The sequence below is a fragment of the Onthophagus taurus genome, chromosome 5 (genome assembly GCF_036711975.1).
Source record: "Onthophagus taurus isolate NC chromosome 5, IU_Otau_3.0, whole genome shotgun sequence".
Classification (NCBI taxonomy): domain Eukaryota; kingdom Metazoa; phylum Arthropoda; class Insecta; order Coleoptera; family Scarabaeidae; genus Onthophagus; species Onthophagus taurus.
Window position 1 is genome coordinate 5,902,590 of NC_091970.1, and position 22,999 is coordinate 5,925,588.

At 31.0% G+C, this 22,999-nt stretch overlaps 3 protein-coding genes across 7 annotated transcripts in view; 1 reads left to right on the forward strand and 2 right to left on the reverse strand.

The window, feature by feature from the left end:
- On the reverse strand, positions 1–13,273 carry LOC111426177 (Myb-interacting protein 40). Its single transcript, XM_023060574.2, has 5 exons — positions 13,202–13,273; positions 775–1,026; positions 554–724; positions 337–496; positions 1–286 (listed from the first exon to the last, which is right to left on the reverse strand). The coding sequence occupies exons 2-5, from the start codon at positions 966–968 to the stop codon at positions 119–121; spliced, it is 693 nt and encodes a 230-aa protein (XP_022916342.1). The 5' UTR covers positions 969–1,026; positions 13,202–13,273; the 3' UTR covers positions 1–118.
- LOC111426176 (uncharacterized) overlaps positions 1,649–22,999 on the forward strand; it is a 22,252-nt gene continuing 901 nt past the window's right edge. Inside the window, exons 1-3 of one of the 3 annotated variants that reach the window (XM_071195642.1) lie at positions 1,649–1,750; positions 20,691–20,770; positions 20,824–21,284. In XM_071195642.1, the coding sequence (XP_071051743.1) occupies positions 20,711–20,770; positions 20,824–21,284 (521 nt within the window). In that variant the 5' untranslated portion in view covers positions 1,649–1,750; positions 20,691–20,710. Of the gene's footprint in view, positions 1,751–1,936; positions 2,101–19,792; positions 20,107–20,690; positions 20,771–20,823; positions 21,285–22,999 lie in introns of those variants that run through there. The other 2 variants (XM_023060573.2, XM_071195641.1) reach the window with 2 other exon arrangements.
- Positions 2,162–13,294, reverse strand: LOC111426175 (glycoprotein 3-alpha-L-fucosyltransferase A-like). Of its 3 annotated transcripts, none has more exons than XM_023060569.2 (3): positions 13,202–13,294; positions 5,114–5,313; positions 2,162–3,299 (listed from the first exon to the last, which is right to left on the reverse strand). In XM_023060569.2, exons 2-3 carry the CDS (start codon positions 5,300–5,302, stop codon positions 2,196–2,198), a joined length of 1,293 nt encoding a protein of 430 aa, XP_022916337.2. In that variant the 5' UTR covers positions 5,303–5,313; positions 13,202–13,294; the 3' UTR covers positions 2,162–2,195. The 3 variants fall into 3 exon arrangements, with proteins under 3 accessions (XP_022916337.2, XP_071051741.1, XP_022916339.2); XM_071195640.1 differs by lacking the exon at positions 13,202–13,294 and adding an exon at positions 9,279–9,326; XM_023060571.2 differs by lacking the exon at positions 13,202–13,294 and adding an exon at positions 5,404–5,788.

Sequence of the window (22,999 nt, forward strand, 5' to 3'; positions counted from 1 at the left end):
TTTAAATTTCAAAAAGATTTATTAAATGATTGAAAATAAAAGGCTTCAATAAGTATTTTTAAAAGAAAAGTGACAAGTTAGGTTATGTCACTTCACAATTATGAAAACTTTTTAAACTTTATTCCCCTTCTTGAGCTTTATTATAAATCCTTTGCAAAATTTGTTTACTAACAGTATATCTATCCTCATTTTCAATTGCCGTTTTAATCCATTTTTTCTTAATGTTTACCCAACGTTGCAAATGATTCCTTATTAAAACATCTTTAGCAACCGGTGGAGATTCCTCCTAAAACACATCAATTAAAATTTAAAAAAACCCTTTGTAGTAATTCTCACATAATTCAAATTAATTGTTTCTTTATTTTGTTGATACTCTGGATCGGGAGATGGAATTCTTGTAATAAACGGTTTAGAGGGATGTGGTAATCTTGTTACGTCCGTAATGTTATTGTTCATCCAATAAGAATTGTCTGGTTCTGGGCTTGAATTACGTCTTCTAAAATTATAATTATGTAATGAATTATTACAATTAAAAAGATATTAAGTAATTTACTTGATAACTAATTGGGGATTTTTTGGTTGATTAGCCATCCAAGCCCTACAAATCGGGTATAAAGGGGTGTCTTCTTGAAATCGAGCCAAATCAACGCTCCGATCAAACAGTTTCATAACATAAGTGTGATGAAAAACCGTTGGGGTTTTATCACTTTTTTTCTTCCGATCACTACAAATAAATAAATTAATAAATAATATTCTAAATAATTAATAAATTACAATTTTCTTGATCTATAACTCCTACTATCCTCGGAAGAATCAGTATCGGAATCACTCAACTCGGTGAGTTCTCGAAGCATTCCCTTCAACCTTCCTTTCGCCACCAAATACTCATCTCCCAAGATATTTTCTTCTTTTACTTCCACTTTAACGGGGCTACCGAAGGATGTTGATAATTTACGTTTTTTAGTCATTTTTAAACGATTTATTTGGAAATGTTGCGTTGACAGTTAACAGCGTCTTTAACTTAACCTCAAAAAAGCAAAATTAATTAAACGTCACTAAAACTTATTTTTAATGATTTTGGTTAAAAACAAATTAAATTTTTTATTAACGAGTGTTTATAATAAATTATTTATTATTAAAAATACTAATTAAATAATTTTTTTGATTTGTAGTGATTTTTTGGTTTTTAAGGTTTTTTTGATCAAAAATCAAGTAATGTAGCGTTTTTCGTTTGTTTTTATTTTCGTTTTAGTTTAGTTTGTGTTTGTTATCAACAATAAGAACGTTTTATTCACGTAAAAAACTTAGTTAATCGTTTAAAAAGTGTGTTTAGATCGTGATTTCATTATTTTATGGCAATTTATCAAGATTCCTTTTTATTTTCCGTGGTAAGTTCATTTTTATTATTTTCTAACCTAATTTGGGGAAGAGGTTAAATTAAAAAAAAATGTTTCAATTTTTTAATTAATAAGTGTTTATAATACATAATTTATTATTGCAAATATTAATCAAATTAATATTTAAATTAATTTAGGGATTTTTTGATTTTTAAAGTTTTCTCGATTTAGTTACAACTGAAGTTGCATTTTTCGTTTGTTTTTATTTTCTTTTTAGTTTTATTTGCGTTTGTTATCAACAATAAGAACGTTTTATTTACGTAAATAACTTAATTAATCGTTTAAAAAGTGTGTTTAGATCGTGATTTCATCATTTTATGGCAATTTATCAAGATTCCTTTTTATTTTCCGTGGTAAGTTCATTTTTATCATTTTCTAACCTAATTTGGAGAAGAGGTTAAATTAAAAAAAAGTCTTTAAAATTTTTAATTAATAAGTATTTATAATACATTATTTATTATTGCAAATATTAATCAAATTAATATTTAAATTAATTTAGGGATTTTTTGACATTTAGGGATTTTTTGATTTTTAAAGTTTTCTCGATTTAGTTACAACTGAAGTTGCGTTTTTCGTTTGTTTTTATTTTCTTTTTAGTTTTATTTGTGTTTGTTATCAACAATAAGAACGTTTTATTTACGTAAATAACTTAATTAATCGTTTAAAAAACGTGTTTTCATCAGTTTCCTTTTTATTTTCCGTGGTAAGTTGATTTTTATTATTTTCTAACCTAATTTTGGGGAAAGGGTTAAAATTGAAAAAGCTTTAATAAAAAATAAATAACATTTATTTTATAAACTAATCGAGTTCCTTATCGTCCCAACTCGAATGACAATCATTTTCAACACTCCAATATTCCTCCAAATTATTATAAACTTTTTCGGATTTATCATTGTAATTAAGAGCTTCGCAAGCTCGGCAATAATGAAACGAATTGCTTTGAAAGTAACCGTGCTCGTTGTGTATTTCAAAATCTTTCAACCAAGAAAAATATTTAAAGAGATCTTCAGTGGTGTGGTTTAAGTACTTGATGTAATCGGCTAAAGCTTGGGGGCTTGCAAAATTTTCGGTGTTGATGTAAGAACCAGGTGGGAGTAAGGTGCTATAACTTCGTTTATTGGCCCCCATTACAATCGGAATCGATTTTTTATGATAAGCGTTCCACCAAAGCTTTTCTGTTATATACTCATCACAATTTGAATTTTCAAAGGACAAATAAAACATGTAATTATCCAATTTATGGCAATCGGTTCCGAAATGGCCGGGGCATTTTAACGTTCCACATCCCCCATAAGTATCAACATCAATATAATTTTGTAAAGCCTTTACATATTGCCATCGATGATTTTTCGAGCCACAATTTGATCCCATAACGCTTATTAAAACATCGCTTCGTTTTTTTCGTCTCCACTCCATAAAATGACTGGCCAAATCAATTTTATTACTGTCTTTACGCAAAGTTGTCCTTCCGTAAGGTACAGGAATATCCGCATTCATCCGATAAGTCATCGACCAATTAAATACCCCATTATAGTCTTTCAATTTCGTGTGGGAACTTAGGAATGTATGGTAAGGACTCTCATCGGTTAAAAAAGCCCATCTTTGCCATCGCGGTCTTTTGGTTAACGGGGGAAGATCTTGGACGTCTTTCGTTCGGTGCAAATGAATAATTACTAAATCGGAAATGTCTAAATCTTTTTCGTTGTAAGTTAACTTGCAGTTTTTTACGCTGCATTCCCTAAATGGATCGTGTTTTGTGTTTGTGTAGTGATAAATGTGGCGCTTTTCGATGGTTGGGCCATATTTCCATACTAAAATTGTGTATTGTTTATCTAAGTTTGGGTTTGTTGGTGGAGTTTCTTCGAAGAATAAAATTTTTCCTAGTTTTGATAAATGTTGCTTCTTGATATGTAACAAAAGATAAAGGTTAATTAATAATTAGGTTATATTTATGTTTTGTAAAATAACATTGTTAAATTAAAAATAATTTCAAATATCTAGGAGTAAATCCCTCTCGGGAGGTTTGTCTTTCGTAGTCTTTGTGGAAAAAATTGGGGTCTTACCCCTGAATATTGTACTGGGTCTATGTGACTATGGTTAGATTTATGATCACATACGGAGCGGCAGAATAGTATAGGGAAGCCCGACACACTTCAGTTATCAGTAAACTTTCACGAATTCAACGAGTAACTGGATTGGCAATCTCTTGTGCGATAAGCACAAAGCCAACTCTAGCAATGCATGTGTCTGCTTGGCCTATTTGATATTGTACTATCAATGTCATCAGATTTGACGGGATCACTACCAGTGATTAATGCTCGATAGTCTCGATACCATTGTACTACCTGGTTCAGGTAGATATTTGCATGTTTATTTTGCAGAAGAGGTCGGGGCTTCGGATTAAGCAAGCTTACAGTATGGGTACGTACTATACTGTATTCCAGGCGGGAGTATTTGCTATTGATATGGGTGCTAAAATCCTTCTTGAGAGAGAGTTGAAGAATATGGCATTACGGTTTCTCTCAGGCAATCAAGCCGCTCTCCAGGCGCTGCTGGCTGTGAAAACAGTGTGGGCTCTGGTTAATTTATTTATTTATCTCATGTAGTTATAGAAATAGGTCGAACCCAATAACACTGTACCACATACAACCAATTGTATACAAATAAAATGACAGTTCACAATAATAATAATGAATTATTAGCTCGAGACAACATACCAACTGTAGCAAAGAGCAGTTTTTTAAATGCATAGAAAGAATGTTGAAATAGATCTATGTTAAGACGATTTGCTGATCTTGCCATTCTCAATAAAGGAGAGTTTTGACAGGCATTTGTTCTAAGAGTAGGTGTCATAAATAGAAAGTCAAAGCGAAGTAGTCTCGGAGGAACATGAACACATTTAGAACCAACAAGCATTGGAGAATCACACTTGTTGTTCATAAGTTTGTAAAAATATAAAATATCCCACAAAAGCGACGCGACGCTGGTTGAGGGTTAACATATGAAAAGAAGTGCAAATTGGTCCATAATCAATGTATTGAACGGAAAATTTAAAGCAAAGGTATTTGAGGAATTTAGATTGAATACGTTCAATTCTAGATTTATACGAGAGATACTGAGGATTCCAAATGACACTGCAAAAGTTAAGTGTGCCGTAGACATAGGGATTCCACAGATGACAAGCCATAATATCAAAACAATAAGGGGGACTGAACAGTTAGTGTAAGCCGCCCACACACATCTAACAGTTTTTCTGTTGCTGAATTTACATGTTTTAGAGAAATTAAAGCCCATTCATCAAGACTTATCTGGTAATAAGGTGCTCGAACGTTGCAACACTGTAATAACGAATTCAAACTAATTTTGAAGATCATGGATGTGATGGTAGTACAAATTAGTCAATAAGCAGAATAGCAAGCTGAAGGTCGCAACGAAATCCGCATTATTCGAGCAGAAAGGCGTTCCTCCGATTTTGCAAGAAACTTTTGTTTGTCTTTTCTACACTTCATCTTTTTAGCGCTAACACTATAAAGGACTTGTATAGATACAAAGTGACTCTGATTATGGTGATAATGAAAATAGTGGTATTAAACTTATTACAAATTTGGAATTGTAACAAGCATGGAATAACTAAAAAGTAACAATATAGTTTAGGAGATTACTGATGATGAAAGAATAGGCTCCGAAACTAGTATTTTGAAACACTTTTAACTTACGATTTCATGTGGAACTTGCCTCCAATTAGAATCAATTTGTAACGAATAAGGTATTAGGACATTGTCAGTTCCATAAAATAAGCGTTCTTCCTCATTGGTTAAATTTCGTTCGCCCCAATTAAAATCGAAAATCATGGCAGTTATTACAAATACTGATAGGATTAAGGCAAGTCGTTTTAACATCTGCATTATGGACCCATCTGCAACAAAATACCCGTCATTAACTAACACACTTCTTAACTAACTAAATAAAATTTTGAAAATAAAAAATTAATTACTCAAAAACTTACCTAAAACATTTCATTTTCTGTTTCAACTAATAATTATTATAATTTAACCGCAACTTGCAGTTTTGATAAACAAAACGCGATAACTCATTTTATTACTGTTTATTTCGAGATTAAGGTTTTCCTTCAAACAAATTTTGTTTTAATTAAAACGTGTTTTTGTTCTCGAATTGTATTCAACGACTGTTTTGGGGGAGTTAATATTTAGGAATGAAAGAACCGCACCGAGTTGAATTATAAAATCAATACTCGCTTCATCCAGTTACGTCACATTCTATGAATGAAATCCACTGATGTGAGAATATTCTCTTTTGATGATAGGGATTCGATGTTTATTTATAACTTATCTCAGATTTTATTTAGGTTAAATAATTTTTTTGTTTAAGTACAGTAAAATCTCGATATAAGTTCTTGGTTTTCAATAATAACATATTATTTAGAAACCGAACCAGTCCGAGGCAGCCAGAACTTAAAATAAAGTTTCCTTTAATTGTAGTTCAATAAAAATATACCACGTTCTAACGTTCAATAACAACTTAAACTAGCCTCACAGTGGGGTGAAACGCTGTTTTGCTGGCCAAAATCTATTTTATCAAACATTTCATTATCTTCGCTAGTTTTTTTGCTAGATTTTCTTTTGTATAAGACTGCTAGTTAATGAATAATTTATGTTTGAGTAGACATATCGTTGTGAACTAAATCTACCTACGACTAGAGTTTGGTATCAAAAGATTCCCCATTTAATGTAGAATCTGCTCATAAAGTGTGAAAGTGATATGTGAATTTTTCCATCGATTGTTATTTAGCTACAACGCAAAAAGAAAAATTAAATAAAAACATTTGGATTTAGCCGTTTTTAGAGACGTGCGGCTAAAGCCAAGTGATTCTAGTTCTAGGTATAGTGTTAAGTTCTACATAGTAACAGTGCTAGTGTAAAACTAGAACTAACACTAGACCTAGAACTAGAAACATTCGGGTTTAGCCGTGCGTCTCATAGGACGGCTAAAGTCGAATGATTCAAGTGTTACAAGTTTACAGGTTAAAATTTAAGAACGCTCTTTTTTAACAAAAAAAATATCAAGCAACTTGGGAAAAATTCGAGAATCATCACGTGGTTTAAATTTTTATAATCAATGTGAAATAACCCAAAAAACAGGTTAAAAATAAAACTTATTAACTTTAGTTATAAAACTTTTGTTATATGATAATATTGATAACTAACTTCAGGTTTAAAATGTCATTGTTTTCATCCATGTTGCGAGTGTAAGTTTAAAATTTGAAAAATTATTAATAAAAAATTAATAAAATGTACAATTCCTGACTCGCTAAAATAATTTATGTATAATTTATATAATTATAGATAATTTATATGTAGATTAAGCTGAATATGAAACTTTTTGAGTAAATAAATTATTTTAGCGAGTCAGAAGTTGCACATTTTATTAATTTTTTATTAATAATTTTTCAAAATTTAAAATGTCAACCTCAATTTGACATATTTGTAATCTTCATTAAAAATCCTTTAAAATGAGTACAAACACGACATATTTATCTTCAATATTAATGAAGTTATAGTCAACTTCCGGTTAAGAATGTCAACGTCAATTTTGACATATTTGTAAGATTTGTACTCGAGATATAAGCAATTTCCGGTTTGAAATGTGTTTGACATATTCTTAATTTTTATAATAAAATGTGTTAAAATTTGTCACAAAAACGGAAATATAATAAAAAATCAAAAATTAAGGTTGGTATTATTGTTTAAAAATTAAATTGCTATCTTCATTGTTGCTAACTTCGGGTTTAATGTTTTTTTATTCAATTTTTTTTGTTTTTTGAGATAAGTGCGTCATCATTGGACTCATTTTAAAGGCTTTTTAATGAAGATGACAAATATGTCAGAATTGACGTTGACGTTGACTCAATTTAACATATTTGTAATCTTCATTAAATATCCTTTAAAATGAGTACAAACACGACATATTTATCTTCAATATTAATGAAGTTATAGTCAACTTCCGGTTAAGAATGTCAACGTCAATTTTGACATATTTGTAAGATTTGTACTCGAGATATAAGCAATTTCCGGTTTGAAATGTGTTTGACATATTCTTAATTTTTATAAAATGTGTTAAAATTTGTCACAAAAACGGAAATATAATAAAAAATCAAAAATTAAGGTTGGTATTATTGTTTAAAAATTAAATTGCTATCTTCATTGTTGCTAACTTCGGGTTTAATGTTTTTATTATTCAAATTTTTTTGTTTTTTGAGATAAGTGCGTCATCTTTGGACTCATTTTAAAGGCTTTTTAATGAAGATGACAAATATGTCAGAATTGACGTTGACGTTGACTCAATTTGACATATTTGTAATCTTCATTAAAAATCCTTTAAAATGAGTACAAACACGACATATTTATCTTCAATATTAATGAAGTTATAGTCAACTTCCGGTTAAGAATGTCAACGTCAATTTTGACATATTTGTAAGATTTGTACTCGAGATATAAGCAATTTCCAGTTTGAAATGTGTTTGACATATTCTTAATTTTTATAAAATGTGTTAAAATTTGTCACAAAAACGGAAATATAATAAAAAATCAAAAATTAAGGTTGGTATTATTGTTTAAAAGTTAAATTGCTATCTTCATTGTTGCTAACTTCGGGTTTAATGTTTTTTTATTCAAATTTTTTTGTATTTTGAGATAAGTGCGTCATCTTTGGACTCATTTTAAAGGCTTTTTAATGAAGATGACAAATATGTCAGAATTGACGTTGACGTTTCAAACCGGAAGTGATTCTATTTCCATCAATATTAAAGGTAAATATGTCGAGTTTGGACTCATTTTAAAGGATTTTTTATGAAGTTGACAAATACGTCAAAATTAAAAGTTCGAACTGTTTGGTTTTTTTGGGATGAATGCGTCAAGTTTGGATCACTTTAAAGCTTATTTTATGAAGATTACGAATATAACAATAAAATTAAAGTTGACATTGGCAACTGAAAGCTTTTTTCACGACTAAACCCGAATGTTTCTTGTTTTCATTCTAGTTTGAGTTCAATAAACATATACAATATAGTAATATCTTATGCTAACTAGCGCTACTTACCACTGTCACTAGAACTAACACTAGACCGAGAACTAGAAACATTCGGATTTAGTCCCACGTCTCTCAAGACGGCTAAATCCGCGTGATTCTAGTTCTAGGTCTTATGTTAGTTCCAAGGATAGTGCTAGTGCAAAACTAGAACTAACACTAGACCTAGAACTTTCGGGTTAATCGGTTCTTAGACGATTAGTTTTATCCGTTAAAACAAATAGTTCGAATAGAAACTTTCTAGTTCTAGGTCTAGTGTTAGTTCTAGTTTTAATTGTTATGCAGTGCTAAATTGTTGTATATTTTTTGCCGTCTTATGAGACGCACGGCTAAACCCGAATGTTTCTAGTTCTAGGTCTAATGTTAGTTCTAGTGACAGTGTAAAACTAGAACTAACACTATACTTAGAACGAGAATCATTCGGGTTTAGTCGTCTTTAGAGACATGCGGCTAAACCCAAATGATTCTAGTTCTAGGTATAGTTTTAAGTTCTACATAGTAACAGTGCTAGTGTAAAACTAGAATTAACACTAGACCTAGAACTAGAAACATTCGATATGTCTTTAATAGTGGCTAAACCTGAATGTTTCTAATTCTAATTTTTTTGTAGTTCAATATAAATACACAACATTTTATTTCATTATATCCAAAGTCCGTGATATCAAGGTTTTACTGTATTTAATTTTTATGATTAAACTCTGTATATCATTAAGAATCGTCACATAATAACATATTGAGTATGACCTATTGAGCAAAAAGCTGTTTTAACTGACTCACCTTTTCATTTGTTGGTATCCGTTGTCTTTTATGAATCTCTCTTGCATAAGCGTCGACAACGTACTGAATGATATAACGAAATCAGTTCTTGAAAAATTATTAGGAAAAAAAAAATTCTTTTTCGACTGTCACTTTTAAACTAGTTTTGGCCACGCGAAGGTTACGCAATTTTCTTATTGGGTTCACTTTATTTCAAGGCTTTTGACCTTTATTTTCTTTTAACGCGATATTCAATATCAATTGATGTAATACTTAAAGAGAAACTCTTTAATTTATCACCAAGCAAAATACTTGCACGGTGTTAAGTGTCAAAGGTTAATTTTATAAAAAAAATATTAATCCGCGTGCTCATAGTTGCACCTGATGATGCGGTATCTATTATCTATTTAGAAATTATGCAAAATTTATCGGGGACAATTACGCAAAACAACTTTGTATAATTGATGTCGCATTTACTGTTTTATTTGTGAATTGTTGCATGTTCCATCATCATCATCTTTTTTATTGCGCAACGAAATGGAATATTCACGCAACAAAAAGAGAGAAAGCCGAGAATTGTACCTATAAACACACATATTTCGCACGATATCGCTAATAAAACTGAGTGATTCACTCAAATGAAAATTTAATGGAAACGATCTTGTTTAGAAATTTTAAATTACAAAAATACCGTCGTAATTAGTTTATTTCTATCGTTGTAATCAACTTTTATATCAAGGACTTTCATTGCTACTTACTTAGTACATTGATTTTTTAATATAATTATCTATGGAAAAGACTTCAAGTTTAAGGAACTCTCAAAGAAAATACAAGGTTGAACGAATTAAATCTCTACACATACACACACTCGTTTCAAACGGTGTAATTTGTTGTAATCGCATGAAATTGATGTGTGAGAAAAACAACTCATAATGCGATATTAAATATCTTTACAAAATTATTAATACTTTAGTGTTCTTTCGTATTGAAAGCTCTGGTATGTAACCATTTAGACTATTTTAGGGATATGTTCTAAACTTCTCCAAAACCTCAATTTATAGTTGGCTTTTTCCTAAAACTTCAATTTTGATCTGACACTTTAATATTGGCTCAAAAAATTTCATCGAAACCTAACAAAATTGAGGAAAGAATCAAAATCAGAAATTATAACTGAAACGTTTAGTATCAAAAAAACTTCATTAAAGTTAAACATAATACATCAAACTTTTCCAAAACCTTAATGTTTATTGGAAATTTCCAAAACTTGAAGTAAATATTAATTTTGATTTTAATGTTTTAAATTATATTTCAAAAAAACTTTATTGAAAATTCTGCAAATCCATACTTTTGAATCCAACAAAAGAACTTTAATGATTGAAATTCACTCCAATTCCTAAAACTTGAATTTTAATGTCGAAAGATATCAAAAGAATGATTTAAAGAATCAAAATAAGTTCGAATTGAAGTGTTTTTGAAGAAGGTTGCAACATGGCATCCGAAACGTCAAATACAACTTTCTAGGTCTAGTGTTAGTTCTAGTTTTAATTGTTATGCACCGCTAGATTGTTGTGTTTTTACTGAACTAAAACTAGAAACATTTGGGTTTAGTCGTGAAAAAAACTTTCAGTGGCCAATCTCAACTTTAATTTTATTATTATATTCGTAATCTTCATAAAATAAGCTTTAAAGTGAGTCCAAACTTGACGCATTTATCTCAAAAAACCAAAAAGTTCGAACTTTCAACTTTTAATTTTGACATTTGTCAACTTCATAAAAAAATCTTTTAAAATGAGTCGACATATTTACCTTTAATATTAATGGAAATATAATCACTTCCGGTTTGAAACGTCAACGTCAATTTTGACATATTTGTCATCTTATCTCAAAAAACAAAAAAGTTAGAATAAAAAACATTAAACCCGAAGTTAGCAACAATAAAGATAGCAATTTAATTTTTAAATATTAATACCAACCTTAATTTTTGATTTTTTTTATTATATTTCCGTTTTTGTGACAAATTTTAACACATTTTATAAAAATTAAGTATATGTCAAAATGACATTGACATTTCAAACCGGAAGTTGCTTATATCTCGAGTAATATTGAAATTAATCGTATCATGTTTGTACTCATTTTAAAGGATTTTTAATGAAGATTACAAATATGTCAAAATTGAGGTTGACATTTTAAACCTGAAGTTAGTTATCAATGTTATCATATAATAAAAGTTTTATAACTGAAGTTATGCCGTCTTTAAAGACGTGCGGCTAAATCCAAATGATTCTAGTTCTAGATATAGTGTTAGTTCTACATAGTAACAGTGCTAGTGTAAAACTAGAACTAACACTAGAGCCCGTAGCACTTTAGCCGGAAACTTTCTAGTTCTAGGTCTAGTGTTAGTTCTAGTTTTAATTGCTATGCAGTGCTAGATTGTTGTATATTTTTTGAACTAAAAGTAGAACTAACATTAGACCAAAAACTAGAATCATTCGGCTTTAGCCGTCTTATGAGACGCACGGCTAAACCCGAATGTTTGTAGTTCTAGGTCTAATGTTAGTTCTAGTGACAGTGTAAAACTAGAACTAACACGTGCGGCTAAACCCAAATGATTCTAGTTTTAATTGTTATGCAGCGCTAGATTGTTGTATATTTTTATTGAACTAAAAGTAGAACTAACACTAGACCAAGAACTAGAATCATTCGGGTTTAGCCGTCTTTAGAGACGTGCGGCTAAACCCAAATGATTCTAGTTCTAGATATAGTGTTAGTTTTAAAGGCAGTGGTAGGTAGCGCTAGTTAGCATAAGATATTACTATGTTGTCTATTTTTATTGAACTAAAACTAGAAACATTTGGGTTTAGTCGTGAAAAAAATTTTCAGTTGCCAATGTCAACTTTAATTTTATTATTATATTCGTAATCTTCATAAAATAAGCTTTAAATTGAGTCCAAAGATGATGCACTTATCTCAAAAAACAAAAAAGTTAGAATAAAAAACATTAAACCCGAAGTTAGCAACAATAAAGATAGCAATTTAATTTTTAAATATTAATACCAACCTTAATTTTTGATTTTTTTATTATATTTCCGTTTTTGTGACAAATTTTAACACATTTTATAAAAATTAAGTATATGTCAAAATGACATTGACATTTCAAACCGGAAGTTGCTTATATCTCGAGTAATATTGAAATTAATCGTATCATGTTTGTACTCATTTTAAAGGATTTTTAATGAAGATTACAAATATGTCAAAATTGAGGTTGACATTTTAAACCTGAAGTTAGTTATCATATAATAAAAGTTTTATAACTGAAGTTATGCCGTCTTTAAAGACGTGTGGCTAAATCCAAATGATTCTAGTTCTAGGTCTAGTGTTAGTTCTAGTTTTAATTGTTATGCAGCGCTAGATTGTTGTATATTTTTATTGAACTAAAAGTAGAACTAACACTAGACCAAGAACTAGAATCATTCGGGTTTAGCCGTCTTTAGAGACGTGCGGCTAAACCCGAATGTTTCTAGTTCTAGGTCTAATGTTAGTTCTAGTGACAGTGCAAGTGTAAAACTAGTACTAACACTATACCCAGAACGAGAATCATTCGGGTTTAGCCGTCTTTAGAGACGTGCGGCTCTAATAAAACCATTAAAAAAATATATATTGTGGAATAATTTAATTAATTATCGATTAAAAACCTTGAAAGAGACTTTATAACTCGAATAAAAATTGAAGAAGGTTCTTGGTAAAATGTGTACATTGTATACAAATAGAACTTGTTAATTTAGCCTCAATGTCATTTCAAGAAAAAGAAATTGTTTAACTTGCACTTTTTGCATTTGCATGTTAAGTTAAACAAATACTTTAATGTTTTTTTCTATTTTGAAATAAATAAATGTCAATGTTTATGCAATATTTAAATAACAATTGAGAGTTAAAAAATTACTTACAATTTCTTTTTAAAATGTTGAGTTATAATAGAATTTAATGACTCATAAAAAAAGAGTTGACTCCATTGGTCCACAAAAACGAATCCGAAATTAAACCGAAACGAATCGTCTTCAACCTCTTCAATTTCTCAATCCGTTCACTTAAATCATCCACACACAATGCAAACGTTGTTGATTACGTTCGTATAACTGCCCGGTTTTGCTTCACGCTCGTCGTCCTGGTTGTTTTGCTCGATGGATTTCTCAGTACTTATATGGAAGGGGGCCCCCCTCAAATTTCCACGTACAGGTGCTAAACGACCAATTCATACGAACAAATCATCAAAGCAACAAAGATTATTTTTTAAATTAATATATCAATTTAAAAACTTATTATATAAATGTAGATATTATTGTGAATATGTTTCAAAAAAATTTTTAATTAACGCCGATTTTAAAACGATCAACGTGTCGCAATTATGAACGCAATTAGTTTTGCACGAAACACTTAAGTTAATTGTCCGTTTCGCGTTAATTGTTCGTTTGTAAGATAGAGAAAAGAAAGAGGTCTTTAAATTTTATTGGTAGTATTTCTTTTAATATATTAAAGTATGTTTTTATATCTTTATAAAAAATCTTTTACATGAATCTGACCACGACGAATTTATCTCAACAAACAATGTAGATACAACAAAATGATAAAACATTTTAAGTTGGTTACATGAAGTTAGAAAGATAAGATCTAAAATTAAAAAAAAATTAATATTTAGATTAATTGGACCGCGTTATACATCACTTGACTAAGCGACATTTTATCGTTTTTAGAGATTTTCTTGCTGTCTGGTAGGTAAAAATGTAAAATACTATTTGTTTTAACGGATAAAACTAATCGTCTAAGAATCGATTAACCCGAAAGTTCTAGGTCTAGTGTTAGTTCTAGTTTTACACTTGCACTGTTACTATGTAGAACTAACACTATACCTAGAACTAGAATCATTTGTGTTTAGCCGCACGTCTCTCAAGACGGCTAAATCCGAATGATTCTAGTTCTAGGTCTAATGTTAGATCTAGTGACAGTGGTGAGTAGCGGTAGTTAGCATAAGATATTACTTGTATATGTTTATTGAACTAAAACTAGAATGAAAACAAGAAACATTCGCGTTTAGTCGTGAAAAAAACTTTCAGTTGCCAATGTCAACTATAATTTTATTGTTATATTCGTAATCGTCATAAAATAAGCTTTAAAGTGATCCAAACTTGACGCATTCATCCCAAAAAAACCAAACAGTTCGAACTTTTAATTTTGACGTATTTGTCAACTTCATAAAAAATCCTTTAAAATGAGTCCAAACTCGACATATTTACCTTTAAAATTGATGGAAATAGAATCACTTCCGGTTTGAAACGTCAACGTCAATTCTGACATATTTGTCATCTTCATTAAAAAGCCTTTAAAATGAGTCCAAAGATGACGCACTTATCTCAAAAAACAAAAAAAAATTGAATAAAAAAACATTAAACCCGAAGTTAGCAACAATGAAGATAGCAATTTAATTTTTAAACAATAATACCAACCTTAATTTTTGATTTTTTATTATATTTCCGTTTTTGTGACAAATTTTAACACATTTTATAAAAATTAAGAATATGTCAAACACATTTCAAACCGGAAATTGCTTATATCTCGAGGACAAATCTTACAAATATGTCAAAATTGACGTTGACATTCTTAACCGGAAGTTGACTATAACTTCATTAATATTGAAGATAAATATGTCGTGTTTGTACTCATTTTAAAGGATTTTTAATGAAGATTACAAATATGTCAAGTTGAGTCAACGTCAACATCAATTCTGACATATTTGTCATCTTCATTAAAAAGCCTTTAAAATGAGTCCAAAGATGACGCACTTATCTCAAAAAACAAAAAAATTTGAATAAAAAAACATTAAACCCGAAGTTAGCAACAATGAAGATAGCAATTTAATTTTTAAACAATAATACCAACCTTAATTTTTGATTTTTTATTATATTTCCGTTTTTGTGACAAATTTTAACACATTTTATAAAAATTAAGAATATTCAAACACATTTCAAACCGGAAATTGCTTATATCTCGAGTACAAATCTTACAAATATGTCAAAATTGACGTTGACATTCTTAACCGGAAGTTGACTATAACTTCATTAATATTGAAGATAAATATGTCGTGTTTGTACTCATTTTAAAGGATTTTTAATGAAGATTACAAATATGTCAAGTTGAGTCAACGTCAACATCAATTCTGACATATTTGTCATCTTCATTAAAAAGCCTTTAAAATGAGTCCAAAGATGACGCACTTATCTCAAAAAACAAAAACATTTGAATAAAAAAACATTAAACCCGAAGTTAGCAACAATGAAGATAGCAATTTAATTTTTAAACAATAATACCAACCCTAATTTTTGATTTTTTATTATATTTCCGTTTTTGTGACAAATTTTAACACTTTATAAAAATTAAGAATATGTCAAACACATTTCAAACCGGAAATTGCTTATATCTCGAGTACAAATCTTACAAATATGTCAAAATTGACGTTGACATTCTTAACCGGAAGTTGACTATAACTTCATTAATATTGAAGATAAATATGTCGTGTTTGTACTCATTTTAAAGGATTTTTAATGAAGATTACAAATATGTCAAATTGAGGTTGACATTTTAAATTTTGAAAAATTATTAATAAAAAATTAATAAAATGTGCAACTTCTGACTCGCTAAAATAATTTATTTACTCAAAAAGTTTCATATTCAGCTTAATCTACATATAAATTATCTATAATTATATAAATTATACATAAATTATTTTAGCGAGTCAGGAATTGTACATTTTATTAATTTTTTATTAATAATTTTTCAAATTTTAAACTTACACTCGCAACATGGATGAAAACAATGACATTTTAAACCTGAAGTTAGTTATCAATATTATCATATAACAAAAGTTTTATAACTAAAGTTAATAAGTTTTATTTTTAACCTGTTTTTTGGGTTATTTCACATTGATTACAAAAATTTAAACCACGTGATGATTGAACTTTTCCCAAATTGTTTGATATTTTTTTTGTTAAAAAAGAGCGTTCTTAAATTTTAACCTGTAAACTTGTAACACTTGAATCATTCGACTTTAGCCGTCCTATTCCAGAATGTTTCTATTTCTAGGTCTAATGTTAGTTCTAGTGACAGTGCAAGTGTAAAACTAGAACTAACACTATCCCTAGAACGAGAATCATTCGGGTTTAGCCGTCTTTAGAGACGTGCGGCTAAACCCAAATGATTCTAGTTCTAGGTATAGTGTTAGTTCTACATAGTAACAGTGCAAGTGTAAAACTAGAACTAACACTAGACCTAGAACTAGAAACATTTGGGTTTAGATGAAATAAACTTTCTTACTACACTAGCTGTGCAATCAAGTTTCCTATCGATTGAGATAAGAAACAGCTTTAGTTGAAGAAAAAGTCATGCTTTACGAAAATATCTGCAAATAAATTAGGTGAAAAAGCAAAGTGCATTTTATTTCCGTCGTATTATACCAAGAAATTATTTGCAATATTTTTTATCAAACGTTTCAAAAAATGTACATTTATCATGTTCCAATTCCTTTAAAACTATGCAGAAAGAATAATCGTATACCTCAAGATTAGATATACATTTCTTTCATTCCACATTAACTTTAGTTTTTTGCAACTAACTAAAATTAGGATATTATTACTGATTTCATCACACACATCATCTTCAGGTTCTTCGATTTAAACAACAACCTTAATTAAAAATCTAACGATTAATTCGGTGATTTATCGATTAAAATTCAAGGTTAGTCGAAGATAAATTGGGTTACATTAACACCTAATTAAATTCAATGAGTCAATCTGCCGCAATTGATGATCCAAGCGGTTGATAATATCCCCCGCGTTGGATTTAACAATTTCGAAGGTGTTCGAAGCGGAAAATTAAACCGCTACGGGATAATTTGCCTATTTTTCACCGGATCGCTTTCGCTTTCCTGCTTTGGGTGATGTAATCTGATTATTCACGCTACAAACGAAGCTTTATAAAAAGTACAACAAAAAGAATTTTAAACAATACGAATGAATGGTAAATAATGGTTGCGAATTTTCTATTGTTGGGGGAATTAATTGAAAGTTAAAATTTTTTTAAAATTTTGCTGCGACGCCACTGGGTTTAACAACAACGCGTTGCTAACGAGACGTATTCCCATCTCATTCTTTCTTCTTGTTGAGTTTTTAAGTTGGTTCTTCGGACCGATGGAGGCTCGACCCGGCCATTTATCTCTTTTTCGATCTGAATAGACCTGGACGTTCCTGAACGCTCGACCTGCCAAACGGCCGTGTAAACAAACAATTACCGCCGCGGGTTCTTAATTTTCTTAGCCGCCGCGGCTCTACCATCATCTTCTACCGTTCCACTTTAACACCGCCCATTTTCGTCCCTTACCAGGTGCAACGAACCACTTTTCTTTATACCATCTAACAATTTTTATACTTACTTTTATTAAACTTTTTATTTTTTCTGCCATTACATAAAAAATTTAATAACATTATTTGTAACACGCACAAACACTATTTTTTAAAGTGATTTTTCTCGTAAACAAAGTATGCTTAGAATTAAAAGATAAGATTTTTTTTTAAATCTTGGTATTAAAGAATGATGTCAAAAGATATCAATCAAAAATGACTGAATGGAGGATGAAATAAAAATCTTGTTTTTAATAATGAGTAAATAATCGATTTTTAAAAAGCTGAAATGAGACATCTTAAATTTTAATTAATATTGACGTATGTTTTGTTAACTTAATAAATGGTAACTTTAATGTTGAAATATTTTTAATCTTTATAAAAAATCCTTTAAAATGATACCAAACATGATGAATTTGTCACCCTCAAATCCCTCTTCTTCAGACAGGAACTCGTAGTTCTTATCAAGGTATCTCTCCAAATAGGCTTCGGCCATCTTTGCCAAGAAGTCATCTTGTCAGACTGTCTCATAAGCTTTTTCAGCATCTAATTGCTTCTGTAGTTCTAATCTTTTGAAAGTACACTTTTTGCTTGGTGCAACGTTTATTTCTGGTGTTTTTGTGGAATTAGTTTGTCCATACAATTTTGCCTTCATGGTTTTGTTGCCGGTGTGATTAAGCGCAGTGTTCCTATAAAAAGTCTGAAATAGCACTGGCTAAATACACTATTGCACTGCTTGATTGTACTAGCTAATCTGTCATTTCAAAATCATGGGTTGGGTTTCTCCTAGTCTTGATACTCGAGCGGCCGACGTCTTCGAAGTCGGCCGAGGTTACTTCTTATGTCTGATGTAAGCAAGATAAGCTCAACTCCCACGCAATACACCATGTATTAGGATTTACAAAGCTTTGTTATTCTGGAAATCTAGTCAACATTATCTAGTCAAGTGTTATGAACAACAAGACCACGAGAAACCAAAACTTTGTGAATCCTAATGTATAGAGTAGTATTGCATGTGAATTGAGCCGCCTATTTCGCCTGATTCGGACACAAAAAGTAACCTCGGCCGACTTCGAAGACGTCGGCCGCCACAAGCATCACAATCATCAAGACCACAACAATACCAAAACTTGGTGAATCCTAATACATAGGATCCAAGTATCTAAGTTCTGGATTTGAGACTTTGGGGTTGTCGTAATATTTGTAAGTAAATCAGGTTTCTCCTGGTTTTGATACTTGGAGCGGCCTAGGTTACTTCTTACATCCGTTGCAAACTTGACTTGGACTGGTTTCAAGCTGTTAAGCTATATTTTCCAATCTCCATTTATTAACTGCCACTTGAAGTTTTACCATAGTTTTCATTTGAGTTGAGTCATTTACCATAATAACTGTGACATCAGCGAATGTCATAAGTACAGGATCGTTTGATATTAAAATAGCTATCTCTGACACAACCTGGTGTGAAAACCTGTCAAACGTCTATATCAAACGCCCAAAAGCATTCTCAATAACGGTTATCAGTCTATGCAAATGATATTGTAGGATGGCGATTACTAGATCTAAACTGGAAATCTGATATGTTGATGGCTGGTTTAAGATATTTTAATAGTAATCTGTCAAACAATTTGGAAATGGGCTATATCTCATCAACTAAATGCAAATAATTATCTATGTCGTCTTGATATTGCGAGACATGCATTCAGTCTCAAGTAGGCATTAAAGAAGTACGTCAATATAATTATTACCTTTTTTTGGTAATTCTTTTAATAATAAATAAGCAAAGATAAATTTCATCAATTCCAGAAGCTTTTTCCAGAAAACTTCCATTGATGGTGTTTTAATCTACGTATTACTTTCCATAGTGAACAGTCTCTACTTGTTTCTGGGCTTAAATCTTCCCATTAAATTCATTTCAATTATTTATTCCATTTTAAAACCTCGTTTCGTGGTTTCTCCTTATTTTACCACTTATTTAATAGTTACTTTACATCCAGGTAACTTTAAAACACAATGAATCTTTTGTTAAAAAAATTTTTTTTCCATTCTCGTTAACGAGTTCTTGTTACGCCACTGGCGTGTAAGATGAACCTGAGGTGCCCGGTTTACAAAACGAAGAAGAAAAAAGAAAAAAGGTTGGTCAGAGCGGCCTTAGGCACCCGGCTTCAGTCAACTGTTTCACTCCGGCCACCTACGATCTAAAGAAGAAGTTTCTCCCACAAATTTCGCATACCAAAGCCCAATTTTTTGTTCTTCTTTCGACAGTTTTCGCGTTGATTTCACGTCATCACCAATTGCGGCTAAACAATGACGTAAATTTTGGTAGTGTTAAATCTACCTCTTTCTCGCGTCACTATTTTTAAAACGATCCGGGTGTGAATACTGTGAATGGAATTCGTTGTTTTAAGGTAAATAAAAATAACGTTTTAAGTGAGTCTATAAATAAAGAAATTATTCAACGGATATAATTATTGTAATTGCAAGTTATTGTGGAGGTTCTCCGAAGGATAAATCAAGATAAATAGTGTTTAACTTAACCGTACTTCTTTTCAATGAAAAGTTGAGTTACCTACTTTGAAATACTTGGAAGTAAAAACACCTTAATTGCTTTTAGATGAAGTTTTATTCTTAATTCTTATTGTTACGTTACGTCAGGTGGTTACTTTAATCAACAGAATCGTCTTTTAGTCATTTATTTCGTCGAGAGAGTTGAATGTAACAATTTTGTTGCGATACTAATAAAAGGAGCTTTTTATTTTCTTTTAAAGATGAGCTTAGATTGTAAAAGTTTCATTGCTGGCTGTAATAATGTCCTTGATAATTTATTGGGGGCAATAAAATTAATTTAATTATGTGTTGTAAAAAACGAAATGTTTTTATAGCTTAAAGCTTGATTTAGAAATTGACGGCTCTAATTGCTATGGCAACGAAATTGCTATAATTTTGACATATGTCAAATAAATGTCAAATCAATAATTAAATTTTTTTCTAGTTTAGATATGTTGACTGGTTATGTCCCGTAAAGCTCACGGATCACAGCCTCACAGCTCAACATATCCTGCTCAATACCAAGTAATTATTTTACATCATCTCGATTACGTTTAATAATTTACTTTTATATTTAGATACCAATTGATTACCCAATTCCTCACACATATAAACACCACCACAAAAACAATGGTCATTATCAAACTTCAAATTATCGACAACGAATCCATAAGAAATACAACGAACCTGAAACCCCTATCGAGAGTTGTTTCAGCGACGAAACAATCAGTTGCTTTGAAGAGGACGAATACGAAATACCCCCGCCGAATCATTTCGATTCCAGATTGGCCGAGTACACATTTTCCGATGTCTCGGATTCAAGCCGAATCCAAGTTGGGCAACAACAGTATTACGAAGAAATCGCTTCTAGGAGGCAGTCTGTTTATAACAACACCTTATCGGAAGGGAGCAAAACGAATAGTTATTTTGGATCGAGGGATGATCGGGGATATTTTGCTGGATCATCGGTGAAGGAACAAAGAAAATTTTATCCGGTACAAGGAAGTGTTTGTGAAACTTGTTATGATGTGGAAAGAGGGTAAGTTAATTAAATTGTAATAACAAATTGATATAACGGACCTGGTTAGAACGACCAAAATATTTTATTAATATTTTCTATTTAATATATTTATACAGGGTGATTTATTAGAGCTCACCACCAAACTTTGACATATGATAGCTAATCCAATTACAAAAAAAATGATAATGAACATAACCGTTATAACCAATAAACGTTATTAATAAATTCGCTGCATAGTCGAAATAGGACATATGTTCATTAACATTTTTTTTTGGTAATTGGATTAGCTATCATATGTCAAAGTTTGATGGTGAGCTAATAAATCACCCTGTATATAAATGTTAGCAGTCATAGATAGAATCCAACACGAGTTATTCCTAAAGTTGCTCTATTTCCTGTTCATAGATAAACTTGGGGTATTCCCCAAGTTGTCTACAGCGTGTCCCGTATCTTCCGCATCAGAGCATTTTACGGTTGTAGAATACATTATTCTGAAGCGATCTTTCTAATAAAATTTTTTCGAAATGTTTATAATAACCACACGGGAACTGTTTAGACGAACTGTTTTTCGTCCAATCAGCAGATCGCAAATCAGACTCGGCCGCAAGCGACCTCGGGTTCAAACTTCTTTGTTCGTCGTTGATAAAACAGAAAAATTTTAATGTTGCATACAGCAAGCAACCTCGGCTTTAAACTTTTCTGGTCATCATTTATAACCCAGAAGCACAATAAAAGTTGAATACAAAACTTTTGCCTCGGCTGCAAGCAACCTCGGCTTCAAACTTCTTTGTTCGTCGTTGATAAAGCAAAAAAATTTAAATGTCGCATACTTAATTTTATGCCTCGGACGCAAGCGACCTCGGCTTTGAACTTTTCTGGTCGTCAATTACAAACCAGAAAAACAATAAAAGTTGAATACAAAACTATTACCTCGGCCGCAAGCGACCTCGGCTTTAAACTTTTCTGGTCATCATTTATAACCCAGAAGAACAATAAAAGTTGAATACAAAACTTTTGCCTCGGCTGCAAGCAACCTCGGCTTCAAACTTCTTTGTTCGTCGTTGATAAAGCAAAAAAATTTAAATGTCGCATACTTAATTTTATGCCTCGGACGCAAGCGACCTCGGCTTTGAACTTTTCTGGTCGTCAATTACAAACCAGAAAAACAATAAAAGTTGAATACAAAACTATTACCTCGGCCGCAAGCGACCTCGGCTTTAAACTTTTCTGGTCATCATTTATAACCCAGAAGAACAATAAAAGTTGAATACAAAACTTTTGCCTCGGCTGCAAGCAACCTCGGCTTCAAACTTCTTTGTTCGTCGTTGATAAAGCAAAAAAATTTAAATGTCGCATACTTAATTTTATGCCTCGGACGCAAGCGACCTCGGCTTTGAACTTTTCTGGTCGTCAATTACAAACCAGAAAAACAATAAAAGTTGAATACAAAACTATTACCTCGGCCGCAAGCGACCTCGGCTTTAAACTTTTCTGGTCATCATTTATAACCCAGAAGAACAATAAAAGTTGAATACAAAACTTTTGCCTCGGCTGCAAGCAACCTCGGCTTCAAACTTCTTTGTTCATCGTTGATAAAGCAGAAAAATTTAAATGTTGCATACTTAATCTACTGCCTCGGCCGCAAGCGACCTCGGCTTAAAACTTTTTTGATCATCATTTACAAATTAGAAAAGCAACTTGTTTATAAAACGATTCTCTGTCTTCAGAGAGTC

Coding starts and splice junctions, on each gene's coding strand:
- LOC111426177 (XM_023060574.2), bottom strand. CDS start 968: ATGACTAAAAAACGTAAATTATCAACATCCTTCGGTAGCCCCGTTAAA. Junction 725..774: donor AGTTATAGATCAAGAAAATT/GTAATTTATTAA, acceptor ATTTATTTGTAG/TGATCGGAAGAAAAAAAGTG. Junction 497..553: donor AATCCCCAATTAGTTATCAA/GTAAATTACTTA, acceptor TTATAATTTTAG/AAGACGTAATTCAAGCCCAG.
- LOC111426175 (XM_023060569.2), bottom strand. CDS start 5,302: ATGCAGATGTTAAAACGACTTGCCTTAATCCTATCAGTATTTGTAATA. Junction 3,300..5,113: donor GGCAAGTTCCACATGAAATC/GTAAGTTAAAAG, acceptor TTACATATCAAG/AAGCAACATTTATCAAAACT.